General features: G+C 49.1%; 2 protein-coding genes across 3 annotated transcripts; both read right to left on the bottom strand.

Moving 5' to 3' along the window:
* Positions 1 to 4,348: 4,348 nt before the first annotated feature.
* On the bottom strand, positions 4,349 to 8,229 carry LOC128311371 (antimicrobial peptide NK-lysin-like). 2 transcript variants are annotated; one of them, XM_053201375.1, is made up of 5 exons: positions 7,969 to 8,229; positions 7,354 to 7,457; positions 6,806 to 6,907; positions 5,693 to 5,860; positions 4,349 to 4,537 (listed from the first exon to the last, which is right to left on the bottom strand). In XM_053201375.1, exons 1-4 carry the CDS (start codon positions 8,018 to 8,020, stop codon positions 5,720 to 5,722), a joined length of 399 nt encoding a protein of 132 aa, XP_053057350.1. In that variant the 5' UTR covers positions 8,021 to 8,229; the 3' UTR covers positions 4,349 to 4,537; positions 5,693 to 5,719. The 2 variants fall into 2 exon arrangements, with proteins under 2 accessions (XP_053057350.1, XP_053057349.1); XM_053201374.1 differs by having other exon boundaries at positions 5,697 to 5,860; positions 7,969 to 8,223.
* A 9,063-nt stretch (positions 8,230 to 17,292) lies between these two features.
* On the bottom strand, positions 17,293 to 22,098 carry LOC128311370 (antimicrobial peptide NK-lysin-like). Its single transcript, XM_053201373.1, has 5 exons — positions 21,387 to 22,098; positions 20,771 to 20,874; positions 20,240 to 20,320; positions 18,902 to 19,070; positions 17,293 to 17,442 (listed from the first exon to the last, which is right to left on the bottom strand). The coding sequence occupies exons 1-5, from the start codon at positions 21,436 to 21,438 to the stop codon at positions 17,435 to 17,437; spliced, it is 414 nt and encodes a 137-aa protein (XP_053057348.1). The 5' UTR covers positions 21,439 to 22,098; the 3' UTR covers positions 17,293 to 17,434.
* Between the last annotated feature and the right edge of the window lie 3,351 nt (positions 22,099 to 25,449).

Here is a 25,449-nt window from a genome sequence, read left to right as displayed (position 1 = left end):
TCCTCCTGGACAGCTCATGGGCAAGGAATTCCCACCAGGACAGGCAAGCCGGGGAGGCCTGGGGCTGCTGCTTCCCAATCCACTGAGCACTCAGCTACAGGAGTGGGGGTGTCGCTCCAAGCGATGCCTATCATTGTGAGACCAGGAAACTGAAGGGACGCCAGGAAAGACTTTTTGGTGCCAGGATTCTTGCTAGGACCTACACCTGCTGCTTTGCCCCATACATGCCTTTGGTACAGATAACGAATGTCTTCCTTGTAAAGGTCAAGGAGTTAATGATTTCTTTGGAATCTTCCAACACACTGGATAGCACCTAAGGAATTCAGGGCATAAGTGATTTATGAAGGAAAACCTGAACACTCCTCTTTCTTTGTACCAGTTCCTGGATGCCTGAGAAGACATGTACACCAGACCACCGTCCTCAGTAAAAACCCAGTCCCCGAGCAAAGACAAGACTTATGCTCCTTTTCCTCTCTGAGTTTCCCAGATGCTCTGTCTTTATCTGCTCTGTCGTCAATAAACTCTGCTCTTACTTCCTCTCGGCTCGAGATTGATTTTCATCCTGCATGAAGTCAAGGACTCTCTTGGCTGGCCCTGCAGGACCTGATCTGGGTCTTCAGACCCAACCAGCCTGCATCAATTGCCACCACCACCAACACAGAACCTTGGGTCCAAGATTTCCCCCAGGAGGGAGAAGCAGACCATAGACAGAGACTTCCAAACTCCTCCCTAAAGGAACTGACTTCATTTGCACAGGTTAAGAGAGATGCAATCTTCAGGGAGCAATCGAAAACAATGGAGGTTATGGTGAAAGACATTTGTTAGGAGATTGATAGATTCATTGAACACAAGGCTAGGGGCGCCTGGGTGGCTCGGTCATTTGAGCGTCCAACTTCGGCTCAGGTCATGACCTCCTGGTTCATAAATTCGAGCCCTGAATCAGGCTCCATGATTCTGTGTCTCCCTCTCTCTCCGCCCCTCCCCTGCTCATACTCTGTCTCTTTCTCTCTCTCAAAAATAAATAAAACATTTAAAAAAAAAATAAAAGAAGGCTAAACTGTAGGCTAATTTGCTGGAGAGAAATGGGGAAAGACACAAGGTGAAGGGGCATCCTTGGGTCAAAACAAATCTCAAACACTGACCTCAGGCAATATACTTACAAAGACGCGTTGATTGGATTGGATTCCACCGTGAAGAATTCATTCCTTGAGGCAATGTTGAAAACAATAGAGTAATGAGACCTGAATTTGTGGAGCTTAACAAATGGGTGTTGTTCCACAGAGATCCCTGCCCAAACATCTGACAGCACAGGTGTAACTGTGGGCAGAGTCAAGGCTGCTCCCCCAGGAGGTGCAACATCAGAGGCCTCACCTGGTGGGGGAGTGGTGGGCTAGCACTAAAATTAATTTTGCAGTTACGAAACAAGTAAACAGGCATATCACATAGCACAGTAGGGAGGGGTCGACCAGTAGCCAGACCTGCCACACTATCATCTAAAATATTTTCAACAAAACAATTACAATCTATACACGAATAAGAATGACCCATAAAAAGGGGAAGAAAAAACAGAAAACAGAAGCTCTCTGTGAAAGAGATCAGGTACTCCCCAAAGAGTCTGTATTATGAAGTCAATGCACTCATGCAGGGTACTGGAACTGATTGGCCTCTGTCCTTTACTAACTTTTATCCCTAAGGGTGAGGCCACCTTCCCAAAGCTCCCACCTTTGGAAGTCTGGGCTAACGCTCCATGTGCCCTGGACCCCTCCGCTCCCACCTCAAGACGTTCCCTGCCTGTTCCCTCGGTTCTGTCCTGCACCATGGGCCTCTCCCCTCTCCCAGGGCCATTCTCATCCCCATGTAAACACCTTAAAGGCAGACCCCACCTCTAATTTCGCATGGCCTCCAGCTCTGCCCCACTTCTCTCCAACTCTTGACATGAACCCCGTCATAAACCTGTCCATGCCTGCTGACGTCACATCCTTCACTCCCCCACCACATGGGCGTGATCTCCTCCTAGCACTGAAACCCTCTGACTAAGGTCAGCAACGCCCAAAGGCCCCAAAAGCCAGTGGCCAGCCCTCCATCCTCTACTGTCTTGACTCCCATCAGCACTGGATGTGGTCAGCCATTCCTCGTTCCTGGGCTGTTCTGTTCTCTTGGCTCCTTGGCCCCTTGTCTGGTGTTCCTCCTGTCCCGCTGGCTCCTCCCACCCGATCTCCTTGAGGGCTCCTCCTCCCCCCACCCCCCCACAACCAGGTCTCCACGTGTTGACTAGTCCCTTCTGTCCTCAGACAGGAATGTTATCCTTCTGCACCTTCTCCCTGTCCATCACATCCAGTTCAAGGACTTCAAATGTGGCCTTGGCCCAGACACCCTCCCCTCTTGACACCTCTACCTGCATATGGAATAGACACACTTCTTCGGGTCAAAGCAGAGCTCTTCCTTATCCTCTCCAGATCCACCTGTCCAAATGTCTTTCCCAACAGCAAATGTCTCCGCCATCCACACGTTTGCTAAGGTCAAATTCCTACAAGTCGTTTCTTTTCTTTTAAAACCGTGTCCAATGTAGAGAAAAGCTGTAACTCTACAACAGAGAGCTCCTTTTCATCTTAACCAGATTCCCCCACTGGTAACGTTTCACTACACGTATGGGGTGTGCGTCTCATCATAGTCTGCCTGTACGTACATATTACCATTTCTTCTAAACCATTTGCAGCAGATTGCCTTCATGATGCCCCCATGACCCCCTTAATTCTTCAGGGTGCATTGCCTTACAAGAAGGACACTGTCCTACAGAAGCTAGCACGACCATCAACACCAGGACACTAACATTGGCACAACAGTATCATCGCAGACTGCAAGGAATCTCATAGATTACCCCAATCATGTCCTTTACAGGTCTAGGTGCACAGCGGGGTCATCTGTTTACAATTACATCAAGTATCTGCTTAGTCTCCTTTGATCTGGCACACTTTCTCCATCTTTCCTTCTCTTTCATGACCTTGGCATTTTTGTAGAGTACAGGCCCGCTACTTAGAGGAAGTCAGTTTGGGTTTGTCTGAAGTTTCCTTAGGATTTGTGCTTTTGGGGCAGGAGGAACAGAAAGTGTTTATCACCTGTCTGCTAGGATTCTCCATGGTTTAGTTAATTAATCATGCAAATTAGTAATGAATACCAACATAAGTATTTGTGGAAACATAGATTGCAATTACATCTACATTTATCATTTGGCATTCTGCAGTAAGGTAACACTTTCCCTTTCTCCTCATTTATTAATTTAGTATTTGTATAAATTCATGGATCTAATTTACCTAATGGGTTATAATGTGCTATCGTTATCTATTTTTGTAATAAAATGGCCCCAGATCTTACCACTAGGAGTCCTTGAAATACTTTTATGATTCATCTGTGACTGGTACACTATTACTCCTTATCATGGCCAGTATTCCTTTGCCCCACTCCCCGTAACAATGTCTTAAAGATTTTCATGTCTATTCTCACCCAAACAATTCGGTGGTATAAACCCTGTCTCAGCACCAGAAGGGCGCCCTGATTTGGCTCATGCTAATCTGTGTGTCCCATTCCCTTGGAACATACTGTTTGTGTCCAGATGACACCTGCCCCATTTGGGCTAATGAGAACACAGGAGACGTCTGACGGGGCTTCTAAGAAAGAAGCTTCCATTCTCTTCCAAAGGCAGAGGGGTTACCAAAGGACTCTCTTTCCCTCTTGATGACATACTGTAAAATGTAAAGTTTGGACCAATGTGGCCATGGCTGCAGCCAGAAGGAAGCTAGCTGAGATCAGTCTCACTATACAGTGGTGGGAAGACCTGAGAGAATGGCAGGACTGGACCTCTGGGGACACCACTAATTTCTGGGTCATTCTGTGCCTGAAGCTATCTATGGACTGCTAAATGATTTCACCCAATAAGTTGCCTTTTTATTTACTCAGAATGAGCTAAGACTTCTGTTGCTTGCAACAAAAGAACCTGAAATAATATACCCCCCAAAACAGCAAAAGAAGACTCCCTGAAGACAGAAGCAAAGGGTGGGTTTCTGTGCCCTATGACCAAGAACACTCTTACCTACAACCCTGCTACTCTTCCTCATGGTCTGGGAGCTTCTGGGGTACATCCACTGTGTACCCCAGGCTCTCAGAGGAGTGTGTGTCTCTCTAGTGACTGTTCATACGTATTTCATGACCATATATGTAAGGACTGCTAACATTGACCAGTTTGTCATGAAATCCCTAGCGTCTAGAATAGTGTGGGACAAACAATAACCATTGATTGAACGAACGCATGAGTCACCCAAGCATGCCTCCGAGCCCCTCCCCTCAAGTCCACCAAAGGAAAAGAAGCTGTGGCTAAAAGCTTCCATGACATTTATTCTCTTGCAGGGGAAGGCAATGAGAAGTTAGCTGAGAGACACTGGAGGGTCAGCTCTGGATCTGGGAGGGCAGAAGCAGGTGGTGGTTGTGGGAGACTCTGTGCTTCTCCCCAGGGTGGCATCAGAGACCCCAGAGGCTCAGAGACCTGGAGTGGAGACAAGAGCAGAGAAGTGGGCAGGGGTGTGTGTTGTCCGGGGGATATGGGGACTAGAGCCACCTGTCCCGACAGAGCACACCTGGAGTCACATCCTGGAATCCAGTCAGGGGTTTGTGTGGGTTGTGGGGCTTCAGAGATGAAAACCGCAGACTCTAATCGCAGGAAATGGTGGGGACCTCAAAATAGGAGGTGACCCCCGATCTGCCAGCATCAAGTCCCACAGCCTCAGTCAGGGCTACACGAGCTGCCAGAGCCAATCAGGGGCCCTTCCCGGCCCATGTGCTGCAGCCGTGGCCTGATCTGCGGGCACAGCTGAGCAGTCCTGGAGGGAGAGACTGAGAGCCCTCCCTGCCAGCGGGGTTCCTGAGCTCAGCTCTCAGGTCCTTAGTGTCCTGGGCAAAGATGTGACCTGTCTCTCTGATGCCCAGGGATCCCATACTAGGCCGGGGGATGGGAGTTCAATCAGGGCTCTGATGTCTTTGAATATCCCAGTCTGAGGTCGCTTGCTTGGTCTTAATCTCCTTACACGTAATCATTTCATTGAATCCTTGTTGAACATCAGAAATACGGATTCCTATCCCCTTCACAGGGAAGGAAATTCAAGCTCATAGAGGTTAAGCTACCTGACAAAGGACACATAGGTGAGGAGAGATGGGGGCCAATGTCACCCCAGAATTGCCTCATATAAAAAGCCCAAGCTTTTTTTTTTTAATGTTTATTTATTTGAGAGAGAAAGAGAACAAGGGGAGGGGCATAGAAGAGAGAGACAAAGAGAGAATCCCAAGCAGGCTCTGCATAGCACAGAGACCAAGTTAGGTTTCGATCCCACAAACCGTGAGATCATGATCTGAACTAAAACCAAGAGTCGGACACTTAACCGACTGAGCCACCCAGGTGCCCCAAAAGCCCAACGAGCATTTCTCCAACATTTCTAGCTACAGCCCTCCTATCCAACTTCACCACACTTTCCTATGTTGGCAATACGGGTTCTATGTCACCACAAGGAAACTTGGAGGGACATGTATGAGCTGCTTATGAAGTTCTATGACAGATGTATTTTTATGCTTTTAAAACTTCACACATGCTTGAAAAGGTGATGGGGGCCCTCGAGGAATGAGTCCCTGTTGTCACCTCTGCACTCACCTACCTGATGGCAGCATATTCTGAGTGTCACACAGATTTCCCTGGGAGTTTTGCCACGAAGGATGCCTGGGAGATGAGACGAACGAATCTGGTTATGATTCTCATGCAGAAACCTCTCAGCAACATCACCTCCATGCACACCAGGGATACAGCCCTTTTCATGGTTTCCTGTGGCAGCAGTGGTGACAGAGCAGGACACGGGAAAGAGGTGAGCTCTGCCCAGGGCAGCCCCCATGCAGGCTCTAGGCCCTGGGCATCTCTGCCCCTGGGCATGCTGGGAGTGAGGAGCTGGTGCCAGGTGGCCATGGAAGCAGAGGCTGAAGAGACAGGATTCTGTCAGGTAAGCTTCCTGGGTCCCAGCCTGACGGGGGTCGTGCACAGGGCTGTGTGACGAAGGTTAGGAGGGGAAAGATCTCGGAGCCTTGGCAAATTCGATTTTGAACTATCTTCTCCCACCATCCAGTGGAGAAGGATAAAGCTGAGTTCCCAGGGCTGAAGGTGGGCCCTGCAGGGAGAGGGAGCTGAGCAGGATCAGGGAACAAAGCAAAGGGAGGCAGGGAGGGGAAAGCAGGGCTTCTTGGTAGTAACACATCCCCTGGTCCAGCACTTGCTCAGGGCCAGGCATGGAGCTAAGCTCGTCCCACCCCCTCAGCTACTTTAAAGGCTGAGACAACTTATGTGACCCATGCCAAGCACAATCCCATTGCATTGAGGCTCAGAAAGCATTAAGGACTTGGCCCAGCCATGCAGCTAGGAAGGGGCAGATCTCAGATTGATCAGTCTTGGACCCAGCGTCACAAAGCTCTGCCATGTACACACGTGGTGGGGCTCAGGGGAAGGATTCCTAACCTTCTCTGGCATCAAGTCTCCTTTGACAATGGGATGGAAACAGGAACACTCTTGCACCTGCTTACCAGCTCTCAGAGCTACACAATTTCTGGGGATTCTCTGGAGGAATCTCCACACTGAACTGGGGGGGGGGGGGGGGGGTGAAGGATCCCAAGCTGAGAAGCTCTGGCCCAACCAGGATTCAGCCTCTCCCCAGTCCCCTGACCCCACCCACCCACAGTGCTGACCAGCCTGCAGGGGGCTCCACAAACCACAAGTCCTCACCTGACTGGCCTCCTCTCCCACCATTTTCTTCAGCAGAGACATTATCTTCCATGAGGGCCAACAGTTGTAAATCAGCCCTTCAGTTTTGTTCAGCAGGTCCCTCTGTGAAGAAAGGAAGCCCCCAAGGTGGTTTCTCAAACACCCAAAGAGCCCTTGGCAGGTGGCTTTGGTGCCTCCTAGGCCGGCAGATCATCTAGGATCTTTCTGTGCTTTAGGGCCTGAAGCAGGCTGGCTGGCCCCTGCCCACCTTCCTGCTAGTCTTCATGGGGCTGAGACACCCCAGAACCTTCCCCACACCCGCAGCACCTCACCCAGCCAGCACGTGCACCTCTTCTGTTCTCTGGTCAGTCCCCAGACCACCCTCTGGGTAGGGCCCAGCCACACCGAGGTAGACCCCCACCCAGGCACCACCCTGCACAAAACCAGCATCTTCAGCCCACAGCCCTGCCTCCCCTCCTCCCAAAAGGATGTGCAGCCCTGCCTGCTGCTCCCAGGACAGAGAGGATGAGGAGGGCCTGTGGTAGGTGAACAGGGAGCCAGCAGTGAACCTGGGGGGTCTCCTGGGCCAGCATCTGGAAGAACTTCTCATCCTGACACCTGTCAGCCATGTCCAGGTCATGGTCCTCAGGGGTCAGACCACAAAAGGTCAGTCCTGGGGAAGAAACAGCATCAATATCCCTCCACAAGAGGAAGGAGACAGAACGGTCAGATCTCCTGGCTGGTGGGGAGCCCAGGAGGTGGCCAGAGCACAGGACAGGAGCAGGGATCTGTGAGGGGTCCAGGGGGCCAGTCCTCACACTCCACCCTGGAGCTGGTCTGACCCAGTCTCTGTGCAACAGACATGCTCTCAATTCTTTCTGGAAACATTAGGAGAAGATTATACCACCTCCACCACCACCATCCATGCAACTCCTTTCTGTCTTCCTGTATCCCTCTCTGTCCTCTCTCTCTCTCTCTCTCTCTCTCACACACACACACACACACACACGGATTTGGAGATGCTCTAAGAGAACACTACCCTCATCTCCTTTCAGAGGTCGTTCTTTCTCTCTTCCTTCCCCCAGGAGTTCAAATCTGGTGGCCCAGCCCAACCCAGTCTCCAGACTGTCCCTACCCTCTGCTAAGAAGTAGCTGCCAGGATGTGCGTGGGGGAATGTCCTTACCCGGGGTGGCCAGGAGCACTGAGGCAAGGAGCAGGAGGGCCCAGGAGGTCATGGTGGGGCAGCTGCTGAAGCACTCTTCACACCCCGCTTTATGTGGCTGGCCGCCTCGCAATCTGACCTTGCCGGGTCCTGCTCCTCTTTAGGGCACCTCCCCGTGTCACTGGCTTTACCACAAACACAGACACCAGTTTGTGGAGAAGTGGGGGGAGGAGTGCTTCCTCAGAGACTCCACGCTGTCTATCTTCCACCTCCCCCCACCACACACACACTGCTAGAGCTTTCCCAGTGAGTGGGGGTGCTGGAGGGCAGCAGCTGCCATGATGCCCCCCACCCCCTGCCCTCAGATGAGCTAATGAACAGAGCAATCCCTGCACCTGAGGGCTCAGGTGGGCCCTTGGCCCTGGAGCTTCCCACCCCTTCCCCCTTCCCTCCCCTCCTCTCCCAGGGGTCTATGCTGGTGTCCCTCCACCAGCCACCTCCTGCATCCCTGCTCTCCCCCAACCATCTCAGCCAATGGAGCACCACCAGACCCCGCCACATTTAGAGACAGGTCCCTCAGTGTAGATGCAGACAGCTCCTCCCAGTCCCGCTCTCGGGCTTGGTGATCCCCGAGCATGGGCACCACAGACACCCTGGGTCCCCAGCCCCTCACCAGCCTCCTGGCCACCATCACGGAGGCAGGCTTTTCCCTCAGAGCCAGGTTCAGCCCAGCCGTCCCTCACTTGGTCCATAGGGAAAGACAACAGCCCGTGCAAAGGAAGTGAGCCCCGGACAGGGATCTAGTCCCAGTGCCCCGGGTCTGACCCCTCATCTGTGCCATGAAGGTCACTGGCCTCATCTGCAATGAAAATACAGGCTGTGCTGGTCACATCCACTATCAGATAGAAAATAAGTCATCGTTTAGTGTAAGTGTGTCCCAAAGATTGCATGGAATACACTCACACTGAAATGTGTTTGCTGTTTAGCTGACACTCACATTAAACTGGGCATCCCACCCTTTGTTTGGCAACCTTCCCCCACCTCCTTCGCGGCTCAGAGGAGGAAACTGGGTGCGGAGAACAGGGGCCCTGACCTCAGCCACATGGCCGGCTGGGTCCTGCTTGGACTAGAACCTTCCCCCACCTCCAGCTGCTGAGACGGCAGAGGCACGCGGCCAGGACGAGCTGGCAAGGCCCCCTCAGCACCTCCCAGCCCCCTGTCCCCCTTCAATATCTGCTGGGACCACTCCACGCCTTCCACCTGCCCAGGAATCCCATCATGGGCTAGTGCTGAGCCTCAGCCTGCCCTTTTTCTCTGAAATACTCTACTTCCTGAGCCCATTCAGAGCCCTGCTCTCTGCTCAGCTTCTGCCTAGAAGGAAAGAGGGTGGAGTCCAGGCAAGCAGGCCTCCGACAAGCTGGGGGCACCTTGAGCGACATACTCCACCTCCTGGAGCCTCAGTTCCCTTACCTGTGAAATGGGTGTAGTGTCACCTGTTCACAGGGCCCCAGTGACGTGTGTGTGTGGGTGAGGAAGCTTTACTGCCTGCGATGTGCCAGGTAGGCTGGGTCAGCATTCCCCAGTGTGACTTCTGTGAGGCCTCCTCCCATGGGAGGTGAGCAGGTGCTGTGGAGGGGAGTAGAGGGGTTCCTGCTCTCAAGAGTAAATGCCGGTCTAGGAAGGTGCAACAGGCTCCCTCTAAGGGAACTTCTCAGCACTTCAGCATGGTAGTATGTGTTACCCTCTTATTAGAATCAGAAATAAAAGAAGGGACATTTTGACTGACCTTACAGAGAGGATAATGTTTATACTATGAACAATTATGTTACTCTATAGGACACCTTATACTAAAATGGACACATTTCTATAAACTACTGAAACAAACTGAAAAGAATGGAAAGTGTGAATAGTCCTATAATAAATTAGTAAAGAGGTTGAACTCATAGTTCAAAAACTACCCACAAAGAAAATCCCTGGCCAGATATCTTCACAAATGAATTCTAACATTAGAAGAAGAATTAATACTCCCCCATTGAAAATTTTCCAAAAAATAAAATATGATGCCTGGATGCCAAAACCAGAAAAAGAAAATGAAGAAAAACACCTGGCAGAACAATATTGCCTATAAATAAGGATGCATTAATCCTCTACAGAATTTTAGCAAACTGAATCCAGTAAGACATAAAAACCTGTACTATGACTAACGAATTAGACTTTATCTGGGATACAAGGGGATTTAACATCAATTCCTATAATTCACCATATCAATACAAAAACAAACAAACAACAACACCCCAGGGGCACCTGGGTGGCTCAGTTGGTTTAGCGCCAACTTCGGCTCAGGTCATGATCTCACGGTTCATGGGTTCAATCCCCATGTTGGACTCCGCACTGAGAGCTCAGAGACGGGAGCCTGCTTCAGATTCTGTGTCTCCCTCTCTCTCTCTCTGCCCCTCCCCTGCTTATGCACACATTCTCTCTCTCTCTCTGTCTGTCTCTCTCTCTCTCTCAAAATAAATAAATAAAACATTTTTAAAAATACAACAAACAAGAAAAACCATATGATCCTTTCAATGAATACAGAAACATCATTTGACAAAATTCAATATCCCTTCACATGAAAACACACTAGTGGAATAGATGAGATTTTCTGCAACATGGTACATGACATCTATAAAATTCCCCCAGCTGACATCATACTTCATGATGAAAGCCTAAATACTTTCCCCCAAAGACCAGGAAGAAAACAAGGATGTCTGCTCTTGGAACATCTATTCAATATTGCACTGACGATGTTTCCCAGGAAAATTAAGTTAGAAAATATGAAAAAAAATCCATCCAGATTAGAAAGGATGATTTACAGCTATTTCTATTAGCAGACAATATCATCCTGTACTTAGAAAATACTAAGGAATTCAACAAGAATGACAAAGAATCAAAACAGAATGTGTAGATGCCACAGATCTCCATTTTCAAAGTGATTCAGACTGTCCAACACTAGATTTTGCTGGATTAAAATTAATCTGTGGTAGGAACTAGGCCTCTAACTATATTTTATGTGAGTAAAGATCAATCTTAGTTGGAGACTGTTTTTGTGTAATTATTGTAAAATCTCTGTAAAAGCATGCTAACAGGCTTCACTTAAAAAGCATCATAACCTTGGAGACCCTGGGTGGTTCAGCTGGTTTAGCATCTGACTCTTAGTTTTGGCTCAGGTCACGATCTCACCATTGGGATTGAGCCCCATGTCCAGCTTTGTGCTGACAGCTAAGAACCTGCTTGGGATTCTCTCTCTTTCTCTCTGCCCCTCCTCTGCCTGTGCTCACTTGCTCTCTCTCGGTCTCTCTCTCTCTCTCAAAATAAATACATAAAATATCTTTAAAACTCTTTAAAAATCTTTAAAAAAAAAAAGCATCATAGGGGCACCTGGGTACCTCAGTTGATTAAGCATCTGACTTTGGCCCAGGTGATGATCTCACGGTTTGTGAGTTCGAGCCCCACACTGGGCTCTGTACTGACAGCTCAGAGCCTATAGCCTGCTTCTGATTATGTGTCTCCCTCTCTCTCTGCCCCTCACTCACTCATGCTCCATCTCTCTCTCTCAAAAATAAATAAACATTTTAAAAAAGTATAACCTTTCTACTCATATGGAAACCTAATATGTGGACCACTTTTGAGAAAATGCTTCCTGCTAACCATCTTCTGCAGACCATATGAAGAAAGTGCTCATAAAAGGAGTTTAAGGGGCACCTGGATAGCTCAGTTGGTTAGGCATCTGACTTCAGCTCAGGTCATGATCTCACTGCTCATGAGTTCGAGGCCCATGTCGGGCTCTGTGTTGACAGCTCAGAGCCTGGAGCCTACTTCTGATTCTGTGTCTCCCTTTCTCTCTGTCTGCCCTCTGCTCACACTCTGTCTCTCTCCCTTTCAAAAATAAATGTTAAAAAAAATTTTTTTTTAAATAGAAATTTAAGCATCTTCAAAAAATGGTGCTGGGAAAGCTGAATAGACCCATGGAGAAGAATGAAGGTAGAATCTTACTTTCCACCGTATACAAAAGTCATGAGAAATGAATTAAAGATCTACGTTGAAGCCCACAAGTAAAAAACCCCTAAAAGAAAACATAAAAGATGCATGACTTTGGATTTGGCAATGATTTCTTAGATATGACACCAAGAAATGCAACAAGGGTAAAATAGTGTTTTGTCAACTTAAGTATTTTATGCATCAAATGGCACAATTGACTAGGTGCAAAGGCAGTTTATGGAATGGGAGAAAATATTTGCAAATCATTCTCAAATAATGAGCTAATAGCCAGAATATGCAAAAAACTGTTAAAACTCAACAACATGGAGCGCCTGGGTGGCTCAGTCGGTTGAGCAGCCGACTTCAGCTCAGGTCATGATCTCGCGGTCCGTGAGTTTGAGCCCTGCGTCGGGCTCTGTGCTGACTGCTCAGAGCCTGGAGCCTGTTTCGGATTCTGTGTCTCCCTCTCTCTGACCCTCCCCTATTCATGCTCTGTCTCTCTCTGTCTCAAAAACAAATAAACGTTTAAAAAAAAATTTTAAAAATAAAATAAAATAAAACTCAACAACAAACATCAAATCACTCAATTTAAAAGTGTGAAAACGACTTTGAGTAGACACCCTCCCCACAAGACACACCAATGGCTAACAAACATACAAAAAATGCTCAACATCAATAATCCTTAAGGAAATGCAAGTTGACACAATGAGATAGCTGTTCAAATTGCTGTTATCAAAAAATAGAAAATTACAAATGTTGGTGAAGATGTGGAGAAAGCATGCACTGTTGTAAAATTGTAAAACCGCTGTGCAAAGCAATAGGGTGGTTCCTCAAAACATTAAAAGTAACACCACCATATGAGTCAGAAATCCCACGTGTGGTATTTAATGAAAGAATTGAAAGCAGGATCAGGAAGAGATCTGTGCATTCCCATGTTCATAGCAGCACTATTCACAATACCCAAGAGGTGAGAGGAACCAGGTGTCCATGGACAGGTGAACGGATAGACAAAATGTGATACACACACACACACACACACACACACACACACACACCCATATAGTATTCAACCTTAAAAAGAAAAAATCATGTCAAATGCCATAACATGGATGAACATTGAGGACACTAGGATAAGTGAAAAGGCGAGTCACAAAAACAAATACTACATGATTCCATTTATACAAGGTGTCGAGACTCGTCAAATTCATAGAATAAAAGTAGAATGGTGGCTTCCAGGCTAGGACAGAGAGAGGGAAAAGGAGAGTTGTGGCTTAATAGTAAGTATGGACTTTCAATGTTGTGATATGAAAAAGTCCCAGATGTCTGCATCACAAGAGTGTGAATATACACAACACTGCTGCTTGTACATTTAAAAATTGAGAAGATGGTAAATTCTGTTATGAGTTTCTTACAGCAATGAAAAAATAGCGTTCCTGATAGAAGGAGGTGGTTCGCATTGCACACAAGAGCTTCGCCTTGAGATAACCACCAACCTCCCTGTGCATTAGAACTTCCTTCTCATTCCTTCCCACCTCATCACACAGGAGGCCACAGGACAGGCTCTCAGGCAATGCCAGTTAATAAAATGAATAATTGTTGCTGCTTCTACAAACAGAGGGGAGTTAGGGTGCTAGGTAAATTTAATGTGCTATTACTAGTCGTTTGTGGATTGGCAGGTGCTTGAGGTAAGTGTCTTTCTTTCGTTTGTTTCCTATTCTGACACCAGGGTGTGACACACAGTAGGGACTTGTCCCGAGCTCTGAGAGAAGCCACTGGAAAGTGAGGACATGTGGTTGTGGTTTGGAAAGAGTGTGGGGCTGCCCTGTCCAGAAGGGATGGGGAGCCAAGGCAGAAGGGGGTCTGAAGACCACCCAGAGACAGATGCAGAGCCTGGCCAGGGCGAAGGGGTCTGCACCAGGATGGGGCAATTCCAACTTCCCAGGAGGGAGTCATTGGCTCTAGCTTGGGTCAGGGGTCGACATGGCCTGGAGGAAGGGATGTCACATGACACAAGCTTGCTGTCCTGGGCTGTTGGGTGGATGACAGGGGAAATGGTAGAGAACTGAGAAGGGCCTGGCGGCGAGCAGGTACCCCCAGTGGAGTCTGGATTATGAAGCCAGTGCACTCACACTCCCTCCTGACAGGCTACAGGAGCTGGCTTGGCCTCTGTCCTTTACTAGCTTTTATCCCTAAGAGTGAGGCCACCTTCCCAAAGCTCCCACCTTTGGGAGTCTGTGCTGACGCTCCATGTGCCCTGGACCCCTCCGCTCCCACCTCAAGACGTTCCCTGCCTGTTCCCTCGGTTCTGTCCTGCACCATGGGCCTCTCCCCTCTCCCAGGGCCATTCTCATCCCCATGTAAACACCTTAAAGGCAGACCCCACCTCTAATTTCGCATGGCCTCCAGCTCTGCCCCACTTCTCTCCAACTCTTGACATGAACCCCGTCATAAACCTGTCCATGCCTGCTGACGTCACATCCTTCACTCCCCCTCCACATGGGCATGATCTCCTCCTAGCACTGAAACCCTCTAAGGTCAGCACGGCCCAAAGGCCCCAAAAGCCAGTGGCCAGCCCTCCATCCTCTACTGTCTTGACTCCCATCAGCACTGGATGCGGTCAGCCATTCCTCGTTCCTGGGCTGTTCTGTTCTCTTGGCTCCTTGGCCCCTTGTCTGGTGTTCCTCCTGTCCCGCTGGCTCCTCCCACCCGATCTCCTTGAGGGCTCCTCCTCCCCCCACCCCCCCACAACCAGGCCTCCACGTGTTGACTAGTCCCTTCTGTCCTCAGACAGGAATGTTATCCTTCTGCACCTTCTCCCTGTCCATCACATCCAGTTCAAGGACTTCAAATGTGGCCTTGGCCCAGACACCCTCCCCTCTTGACACCTCCACCTGCATATGGAATAGACATACTTCTTCGGGTCAAAGCAGAGCTCTTCCTTATCCTCTCCAGATCCACCTGTCCAAATGTCTTTCCCAACAGCAAATGTCTCCGCCATCCACACGTTTGCTAAGGTCAAATTCCTACAAGTCGTTTCTTTTCTTTTAAAACCGTGTCCAATGTAGAGAAAAGCTGTAACTCTACAACAGAGAGCTCCTTTTCATCTTAACCAGATTCCCCCACTGGTAACGTTTCACTACACGTATGGGGTGTGCGTCTCATCATAGTCTGCCTGTACGTACATATTACCATTTCTTCTAAACCATTTGCAGCAGATTGCCTTCATGATGCCCCCATGACCCCCTTAATTCTTCAGGGTGCATTGCCTTACAAGAAGGACACTGTCCTACAGAAGCTAGCACGACCATCAACACCAGGACACTAACATTGGCACAACAGTATCATCGCAGACTGCAAGGAATCTCATAGATTACCCCAATCATGTCCTTTACAGGTCTAGGTGCACAGCGGGGTCATCTGTTTACAATTACATCAAGTATCTGCTTAGTCTCCTTTGATCTGGCACACTTTCTCCATCTTTCCTTCTCTTTCATGACCTTGGCATTTTTGTAGAGTACGGGCCCGCTACTTGGAGGAAGTCAGTTTGGGTTTGTCTGAAGTTTCCTTAGGATTTGTGCATTTTGGGCAGGAGGAGCAGAAAACATTCATCACCCCTTCTGCCAGGTTTCTCCACTATCAAGGTAACTAATCATGCAATTTAGGACATAATGCCAACACACTAAATATTTGTGGAAACATAGATTGCAATTACATCTACATTTATCATTTGGCATTCTGCAGTAAGGTAACACTTTCCCTTTCCCCTCATTTATTAATTTATTGTTTCTATCTACCTGAATTCATGGACTCTAGTTTATACAAGGGGTGAATCTACTGTTGTTTTTATTCATTTGAATATTCCAATGGCCCCAGATCTCACCATTGAGAGTTTCTTTCAATAGCTTTTTTTATTGTAACCTGATGGATACACTATTTCTCTTTGTGATGGCCACGTCCATTTCCCTCTCCCAATAACTGTATCTTCCCAGATTCTCATGTCCATTCTCATCCAAGTGATTGGGTGTGAAAAACCCTGACTCAGCCCCTGGGGGTGACCTGACTTGGCTCATTCTAAGCTGTGTAGCTCATGCTCTTGGAACAGAGTGATGGGTTGCAAATGAGCACCTGACCCATTCATGCCAATGAGAACAGAGATGTTCTTATGGGGTTTCTGGAAAAGAAGCTTGCATTATCTTCCAATGAAGGTACTGCAAAGAAGCTGCCAATGAACTCTCCCTTTTGATGACATACTGTAAAATGTAAAGCTGGGACCAATGTGGCCATGGCTGTTGCCCAGAAGAAAGGTAACCTGAGATCAATCTCACTATACACAGGTGTGAAGACATGAGAGAATTGCAGAGAAAGAGAACTGGAGCTATTGTGGCACCACTCATTTCTGGATCATTCTGTGCCTGAAACTGTCTATGGACTGCTTAATAATTTGAACGAATAAACTACCTTTTTTATTTAAACCAGAAAGACCTTAGGGGTGCCTGGATGTCTCAATCAGCTGAGCATCTGACTTCAGCTCAGGTCATGATCTCACAGTTCATGAGTTCAAGCCCTGCATCAGACTCAGTGCTGACAGCTCAGAGCCTAGGAGCCTGCTTCAGATTCTCTGTCTCCCTCTCTCTCTGCCCCTCCCCCAATCACACTTTGTCTCTCTCTCTCTTTCTCTCTCAAAAATAAGTAAACACTAAAAAACAAAAAACAAAAAACAAAAACAGAAACGGCTTGTATGTCTGTCATGAGTTCGAGCCCCGCATCAGTCTCTGTGCTGACAGTGAGGAGTCTGCTTGGGATTCCATCTCTCTCCCTCTCTCCGTTCCATCACTCCACATGCATGCTTGCTCTCTCTCTTGGAATAAACAAATAAACTTAAAAAAAATGAACTTTCATTGCTTGCAATCAAAAAAATCCTAGATAATACACTTCTCCCAAAACAGCAAAAGAAGGCTCCCTGCAGAGAGAAGCAAAGAGTGGGTTTCTGTTCCTTATGACCAAGAACACTCTTACTTACAACCCTGCTACTCTTCCTCATGGTCTGAGAGCTTCTGGGGGTACATCCACTGTGTACCCCAGGCTCTCAGAGGAGTGTGTGTCTACCTAGTGACTGTTCATAAGTATTTCATGAACGTATGTGTAAGAGCTGCTAAGGTTGACTTGTTCACCACTAAATCCCTAGCCTCTGGAACAGAGTATGGGACAAACAATAACCATTGATTGAACGAACGCATGAGTCACCCAAGCATGCCTCCGAGCCCCTCCCCTCAAGTCCACCAAAGGAAAAGAAGCTGTGGCTAAAAGCTTGCATGACATTTATTCTCCCTCAGGGGAAGGCAATGAGAAGTTAGCTGAGAGACACTGGAGGGTCGGCTCTGGATCTGGGAGGGCAGAAGCAGGTGGTGGTTGTGGGAGACTCTGTGCTTCTCCCCAGGGTGGCATCAGAGACCCCAGAGGCTCAGAGACCTGGAGTGGAGACAAGAGCAGAGAAGTGGGCAGGGGTGTGTGTTGTCCGGGGGATATGGGGACTAGAGCCACCTGTCCCGACAGAGCACACCTGGAGTCACATCCTGGAATCCAGTCAGGGTTTGTGTGGGTTGTGGGGCTTTAGAGATGAAAACCGCAGACTCTAATCGCAGGAAATGGTGGGGACCTCAAAATAGGAGGTGACCCCCGATCTGCCGGCATCAAGTCCCACAGCCTCAGTCAGGGCTACACGAGCTGCCAGAGCCAATCAGGGGCCCTTCCCGGCCCATGTGCTGCAGCCGTGGCCTGATCTGCGGGCACAGCTAAGCAGCCCTGGAGGGAGAGACTGAGAGCCCTCCCTGCCAGCGGGGTTCCTGAGCTCAGCTCTCAGGTCCCTAGTGTCCTGGGCAAAGATGTGACCTGTCTCTCTGATGCCCAGGGATCCCATACTAGGCCGGGGGATGGGAGTTCAATCAGGGCTCTGATGTCTTTGAATATCCCAGTCTGAGGTCACTTGCTTGGTCTTAATCTCCTTACACGTAATCATTTCATTCAATCCTCGTTGAAAGTCAGAAATAGGGATTCCTATCCCTTCACAAGGAAGGAAACTCAAGCTCACAGAGGTTGAGCTACTTGCTCAAGTCCACAGCTGACCGGAGATGGGGACCTGATGGCACCCAGGATTGCCTGGACTAAAACACCAAGCTCTTGGGTGCCTGGCTGGCTCAGTCAGTGGAGCAAGTGACTCAGCATCTGGGGGTTATGAGTTCAAGCCTAGTTTGGTGTAGAAAGTATTAAAAAAGCAAATAAAAAATTAAAGCCCAAACTCTTTTTTTTTTAAATACCTGTTCTTTTTTTTTTTTTTTAACGTTTATTTATTTTTGAGACATAGAGAGACAGAGCATGAACAAGGGAGGGTCAGAGAGAGAGAGGGAGACACAGAATCTGAAACAGGCTCCAGGTTCTGAGCTGTCAGCGCAGAGCCCGACGCGGGGCTTGAACTCACAAACAGCGAGATCATGACCTGAGCCGAAGGTCGGACACCCAACCGACTGAGCCACCCCGGCACCCCATCTTTTTTTTTTTTAAGTAGACTTCGCATCCAATGCGGAGCCCAATGCAGAACTTGAACTCATGACCCTGAGGTCAAGACCTGAGCTGAGATCAAGAGCCAGATGTTCAACCAAGTGAGTCACCCAGGTGCCCAAAGCCCAACCTCTTAATGAGTATTTCTCAACTGTTTCCAACTACGGCCCACCTACCCATAGTCTCCAGACTTTCCACACAGTGGGGGGAAGTAACGTGTCACCACATGGAAGCTTGGAGGGACATATATGAGCTGCTTTGTGAAGCTCCCTATGACAGATGTATTTCCGTGTTTTTAAACATTGTTGCACATAGTTGGGAACGAGATCTGGGCCCTCCAGAAAGGGGTCACTGCAGTCACCTCTACACTCACCTACTTGACACTTGCACAGCCTCAATGTCACACAGATATCCTGGTGGGGTGGAGCATTCAGGATACTCTGGACGATGTCATTTACATATTTGTTGATGGTTTCTTTGCAGATGTTTTCCACCAAAGGAAACCGAGAGCACACCAGTTGCGCAGCCTTTTCAATGGTCATCTGCAGCAGCAACAGCACCATAACCAGATAGAGGAATCAGGTGAGCTCTGCTGGGGTCAGCCCCCCCTGCAGACCCCAGCAGCTCTAGGCCCTGGGCACCCTGACCAAGGGCATGCTGGGAGGAGGGCCAGGTGCCAAGCGGCCACGGAGCAGAGGCTAGAGAGGCAGGGATCAGACCTCATGCCCAGGCACCAAGGCCCTGGCCCAAGCCTGGCCAGGAGGGGCTCTTGAGAGAAGGACAGTTGACCCTGTAGTGTCCCAGTCCCCTGTACATCATTATCCTGCCCCCCTGCCTTCTGTGTGGAGAACAATGCCCACGGCTCCTAGACCCACAGGAAGGGTTCTGCCTGCCAAGCTTCCTGGGTCCCAGCCTGACGGGGCTCGTGCACAGGGCTGTGTGACGAAGGTTAGGAGGGGAAAGATCTCGGAGCCTTAGCAAATTCGATTTTGAACTATCTTCTCCCACCATCCAGTGGAGAAGGATAAAGCTGAGTTCCCAGGGCTGAGGGTGGGCCCTGCAGCACCAGGGAGCTGAGCAGGATCAGGGAACAAAGCAGAGAGAGGGAGGGAGGGAGGGAGGGAGGGAGGGAGGGAGGGAGGGAGGGGAAGCAGGGCTTCTTGGTAGTAACACATCCCTTGTTCAGCAGGTGCTCAAGGCCAGGCATGGAGCTAAGCTCGTCCACCCCTCAGCTCCTTTAAAGGGCTTCGATAACTTACAAGGGGCGATTATGATCCATCCCATTAAACAGAAAAGAAAACTGAGGCTCAGAAAGCATTAAGGACTTGGCCAAGCCAGGCAGTTAGGAAGTGATAGCTCTGGGGCTGATTAGTCCTGACCCAGGCCCCCACTGGACCCAGACTCACAAAACTCTGCCATGGACATATGTGGAGGGGCCAAAGGGGAAAGATTCCTACCTTTTATGGGGTCAGGTTTCCTTTGACAATAGGATGGAAAACATGCACACTCTTCCTCCTACTTTCATTCTCCCACAGCTTCCCAACTTCAGGAGATTCTCTGAAGTCCCTCCCCAGATAAAGGAAGGAACCATGGATCCCTGCTGAGAAGGTCCAGCCCAACCAGGGTTCAGCCCCTCCTCAGCGTCTTGTCTGGAACCCCTACCATGGCCTTGACCAGCTGGCAGATGGCTCCTTAAACCACAGGAAATCACCTGAATCCGCTGCAGTCCCACGCAATTCTTCAGCCAACTAAGTATCATACGACAGGTATCACAGGGGTTTAAAGTCAGGTTCTGCTGTCAGAAAATGAAGACCCCCAAAATGGTGTGTTAGATACCCCAAGAGCACTTGGTAGTGTCCTTGGTGTCTCCTAGGCCGGCAGAATCATCTAGGATCCTTCTGTTCTTTAGGGCCTGAAGCAGGCTGGCTGGCCCCTGCCCACCTTCCTGCTAGTCTTCGTGGGGCTGAGACACCCCAGAACCTTCCCCACACCCGCAGCACCTCACCCAGCCAGCACGTGCACCTCTTCTGTTCTCTGGTCAGTCCCCAGACCACCCTCTGGGTAGGGCCCAGCCACACCGAGGTAGACCCCCACCCAGGCACCACCCTGCACAAAACCAGCATCTTCAGCCCACAGCCCTGCCTCCCCTCCTCCCAAAAGGATGTGCAGCCCTGCCTGCTGCTCCCAGGACAGAGAGGATGAGGAGGGCCTGTGGTAGGTGAACAGGGAGCCAGCAGTGAACCTGGGGGGTCTCCTGGGCCAGCATCTGGAAGAACGGCTCATCCTGACACCTGTCAGCCATGTCCAGGTCACGGTCCTCAGGGGTCAGACCACAAAAGGTCAGTCCTGGGGAAGAAACAGCACCAACATCCCTCCACGAGAGGAAGGAGACAGAACGGTCAGATCTCCTGGCTGGTGGGGAGCCCAGGAGGTGGCCAGAGCACAGGACAGGAGCAGGGATCTGTGAGGGGTCCAGGGGGCCAGTCCTCACACTCCGCCCTGGAGCTGGTCTGACCCAGTCTCTGTGCAACAGACATGCTCTCAATTCTTTCTGGAAACATTAGGAGATTATACCACCTCCACCACCACCATCCATGCAACTCCTTTCTGTCTTCCTGTATCCCTCTCTGTCCTCTCTCTCTCTCTCTCTCTCTCTCTCACACACACACACACACACACACACGGATTTGGAGATGCTCTAAGAGAACACTACCCTCATCTCCTTTCAGAGGTCGTTCTTTCTCTCTTCCTTCCCCCAGGAGTTCAAATCTGGTGGCCCAGCCCAACCCAGTCTCCAGACTGTCCCTACCCTCTGCTAAGAAGTAGCTGCCAGGATGTGCGTGGGGGAATGTCCTTACCCGGGGTGGCCAGGAGCACTGAGGCAAGGAGCAGGAGGGCCCAGGAGGTCATGGTGGGGCAGCTGCTGAAGCACTCTTCACACCCCGCTTTATGTGGCTGGCCGCCTCGCAATCTGACCTTGCCGGGTCCTGCTCCTCTTTAGGGCACCTCCCCGTGTCACTGGCTTTACCACAAACACAGACACCAGTTTGTGGAGAAGTGGGGGGAGGAGTGCTTCCTCAGAGACTCCACGCTGTCTATCTTCCACCTCCCCCCACCACACACACACTGCTAGAGCTTTCCCAGTGAGTGGGGGTGCTGGAGGGCAGCAGCGGCCATGATGCACCCCCCACCCTGCCCCAGGATGAGCTAATGGCCAGAGCAATCCCTGCACCTGAGGGCTCAGGTGGGCCCTTGGCCCTGGAGCTTCCCACCCCTTCCCCCTTCCCTCCCCTCCTCTCCCAAGGGTCTATGCTGGTGTCCCTCCACCAGCCACCTCCTGTATCCCTGCTCTCCCCCAACCATCTCAGCCAATGGAGCACCACCAGACCCCGCCACATTTAGAGACAGGTCCCTCAGTGTAGATGCAGACAGCTCCTCCCAGTCCCGCTCTCGGGCTTGGTGATCCCCAAGCATGGACACCACAGACACCCTGGGTCCCCAGCCCCTCACCAGCCTCCTGGCCACCATCACGGAGGCAGGCTTTTCCCTCAGAGCCAGGTTCAGCCCAGCCGTCCCTCACCTGATCCATAGGGAGAGACAGCAGCCCGTGCGAAGGAAGTGAGTCCCGGACGGGGATCTAGTCCCAACTCCTCGGGTCTGACCCCTCATCTGTGCCATGAAGGTCACTGGCCTCATCTGCAATGAAAATACAAGCTGCGCAGGTCACATCCACTATCAGATAGAAAATAAGTCATCGTTTAGTGTAAGTGTGTCCAAAGATTGCATGGAATACACTCACACTGAAATGTGTTTGCTGTTTAGCTGACACTCACATTAAACTGGGCATCCCACCTTTTGTCTGGCAACCTTCCCCCACCTCCTTCGTGGCTCAGAGGAGGAAACTGGGTGCGGAGAACAGGGGCCCTGCCCTCAGCCACATGGCCGGCTGGGGTCCTGCTTGGACTAGAACCTTCCCCCACCTCCAGCTGCTGAGACGGCAGAGGCACGCGGCCAGGACGAGCTGGCAAGGCCCCCTCAGCACCTCCCAGCCCCCTGTCCCCCTTCAGTATCTGCTCGGACCACTCCACGCCTTCCACCTGCCCGGGAATCCCATCATGGGCTAGTGCCGAGCCTCAGCCTGGCCTTCTTTGCTGAAGTATTCTACTTTCCTGAGCCCATTCAGAGCCCTGCTCTCCGCTCAGCTTCTGCCAAGAAGGAAAGAGGGTGGAGTCCAGGCAAGCAGGCCTCCGACAAGCTGGGGGCACCTTGAGCTACATACTCCACCTCCTGGAGCCTCATTTCCCTTACCTGTGAAATGGGTGTAGTGTCACCTGTTCACAGGGCCCCAGTGTGGTGTGTGTTTGTGTGTGTGTGTGCATGTGCGTGTGAGGAAGTTTCACAGCCTGGGATGTGCCAGGCAGAAGTAGGCTGGTATCCTGGGTCAGCATTCCCCAACATGACTTCTACAAGGGTTACTCCTGTGGGAGGTGAGTGGGTGCTGTCGAGGGGAGTACAGGGCAGTTCCTGCTCTCAAGAGTAAATGCCAGTCTAGGAAGGTGCAATAGGCTTCCCTCCCAGGGGACTTCTCTAGCACTTTAACATGGTGGTGTGTGTCGCCCTCTTATTAGAATCAGAAATAAAAGAAGGGACATTTAAAAAAAATTTTTTTTAATGTTTTTATTTTTACTTTTGAGACAGAGAGAGACAGAGCATGAACAGGGGAGGGGCAGAGAGAGAGGGAGACACAGAATCCGAAACAGGCTCCAGGCTCCGAGCTGTCAGCACAGAGCCCGACGCGGGGCTCAAACTCACGGACCGTGAGATCATGACCTGAGCCGAAGTCGGACGCCTAACTGACCAAGCCACCCAAGCGCCCCAAAAGAAGGGACATTTTGACTGACCTTACACAGAGGATAATGTTTATACTATGAACAATTGTATGTTACTAAATTGGACAACTTATACTGAGATGGGCACCCCCGTAAAGATACAAACTACTGAAACAGACTGAAAAGAATGGGAGGTCTGTATAGATATATAATAAGAGATGGCATTAGTCATGCAAACACTACCCACAAACAAAGACCCAGGTCAGATATCTTCACAGATGAATTCTACTAAACATTAGAAGAATTAATACTTGGGTGCCTGTGTGGCTCAGTCAGTTGAGCGTCTGACTCGTTTTCGGCTCAGGTCGTGATCTCACAGGTTGGGAGATGGAGCCCTGTACAGGGCTCTGCGCTGATGGTGCGGAGCCTGCTTGGGATTCTCTCTCCCTCTCTCTCTGTCCTCCCCATACTCTCTCTCTCTCTCTCTCTCAAAATAAATAAGTATTAAAACTTTTTTTAAAATTAAGAAGAATTAATACCAATTCTTCCCAAACTCTTCCAAAAGATAGAAGATAATCCCCTGGTGTCAATACCAGAAAAAAACAATCCAGATTACTACAAGCCAGCATCTCCTATGAATATGGATGCAATAACCCTCTACAAAATCCTAGCTAATATACAACATAAAAAAATAACATTCAGAGAGAATTCTATACCATGTTCAACCAGACTTTTTCAGGAATGGAAGATAATTTAACACCTAAGGACCAATTTATGTGATTCACTATATGAATAGAGCAAAAAATAAAAACCACATGATCCTCTCAATGGACACAGAAACATCATTTAAAAAAAAACCTCAACATCTCTTTGTTAAAACACTCACTAACTAGGAATAGAGGGGAAATTCTGCGAACTGATAGGTGGCATCTATGAAATTCCCCGAACTGACATCAGACTTCATGATAAAGACTAAATATTTTCCCCCAAAGACCAGGAACAAGACAAGAATGTCTGTTCTCAGGAAGTCTATTAAATATTGCACAGATGATTCTAGCCAGAGAAATTAAGAAAGAAAACAAACAAACAAAAAATCCAACTAATAGCAAGGAAGACATATAGCTATCTCTATTTATAGATAACATCTCCCAGGTGAATACTAAAAAATTCAACAAACAGTAGGGATACCTGGGTGGTTCAGTCAGTTAAGCATCTGACTCTTGACTTCAGCTCAGATCATGATCTCATGTTTGTGAGTTCAAGCCTCATACTGGGCTTTGCATTGACAATGCAGAGCTTGCTTGGGATTCTCTCTCTTCTCTCTGGCCCTCTCCTTCCCTCCTTGTCTCTCTCAAAACAAATATAAATAAATAAATAAATGTTAAAAACAAGAAAGGTCATTCTTTTAAAAAAAATTAAAAATTCAACAAAAATGAATCAATACTGGGGTGCCTGGCTGGCTCAGTCTGTTAAGTCTCCAACTTATGCTCAGGTCATGATCTCGTGGTTTGTGAGTTTGAGCCCTGAGTCAGGCTCTGCACTAATAGAGCCTGCTTGGGATTGTCTCTCTCTCCCTCTCTCTGTTTGCCTCTCCCCTCCCCTGCTAGGGTGCGCACATGCACATGTGCTCTCTCTTTCAAAACAAATCAGTAAACTTAAAAAAAATACTTTAAAAAATGCATCAAAACTGAGATGTGTCTAGATGCCACAGACCTCCACTTTCAAATTATTCAAACTATCCAACACTAGATCTCACTAGATCAAAATCAATCCATGGCAGGCACTAGATGTCTAACTATATTTTAAGTGAGTAAAGTAGATCAATCTGAATTGGAGCTTGTGTGGTGCAATTATTGTATAATCTCTATAAAAAGTATGCTAACAGACTGCTCTTAAAAAGTGTCATACTTTTTATGTTCAAAAGAACATCAAACATGTAGCCAACTTTCGAAAAACTTGGCCTTCATGCTAACCATCTTCTACAAAACCATATGTAAGAAGGAGCTCACTAAAGGGGACTGTGCCTCTTCAACAAATGGTACCAGGAAGAATGGATGACACATAGAGAAAAATGAAGGTAGACCCTTACTCT

This window comes from Acinonyx jubatus, chromosome A3, assembly GCF_027475565.1.
Source record: "Acinonyx jubatus isolate Ajub_Pintada_27869175 chromosome A3, VMU_Ajub_asm_v1.0, whole genome shotgun sequence".
Taxonomy (NCBI): Eukaryota; Metazoa; Chordata; class Mammalia; order Carnivora; family Felidae; genus Acinonyx; species Acinonyx jubatus.
This window is presented reverse-complemented; position numbering and strand designations above follow the sequence as displayed.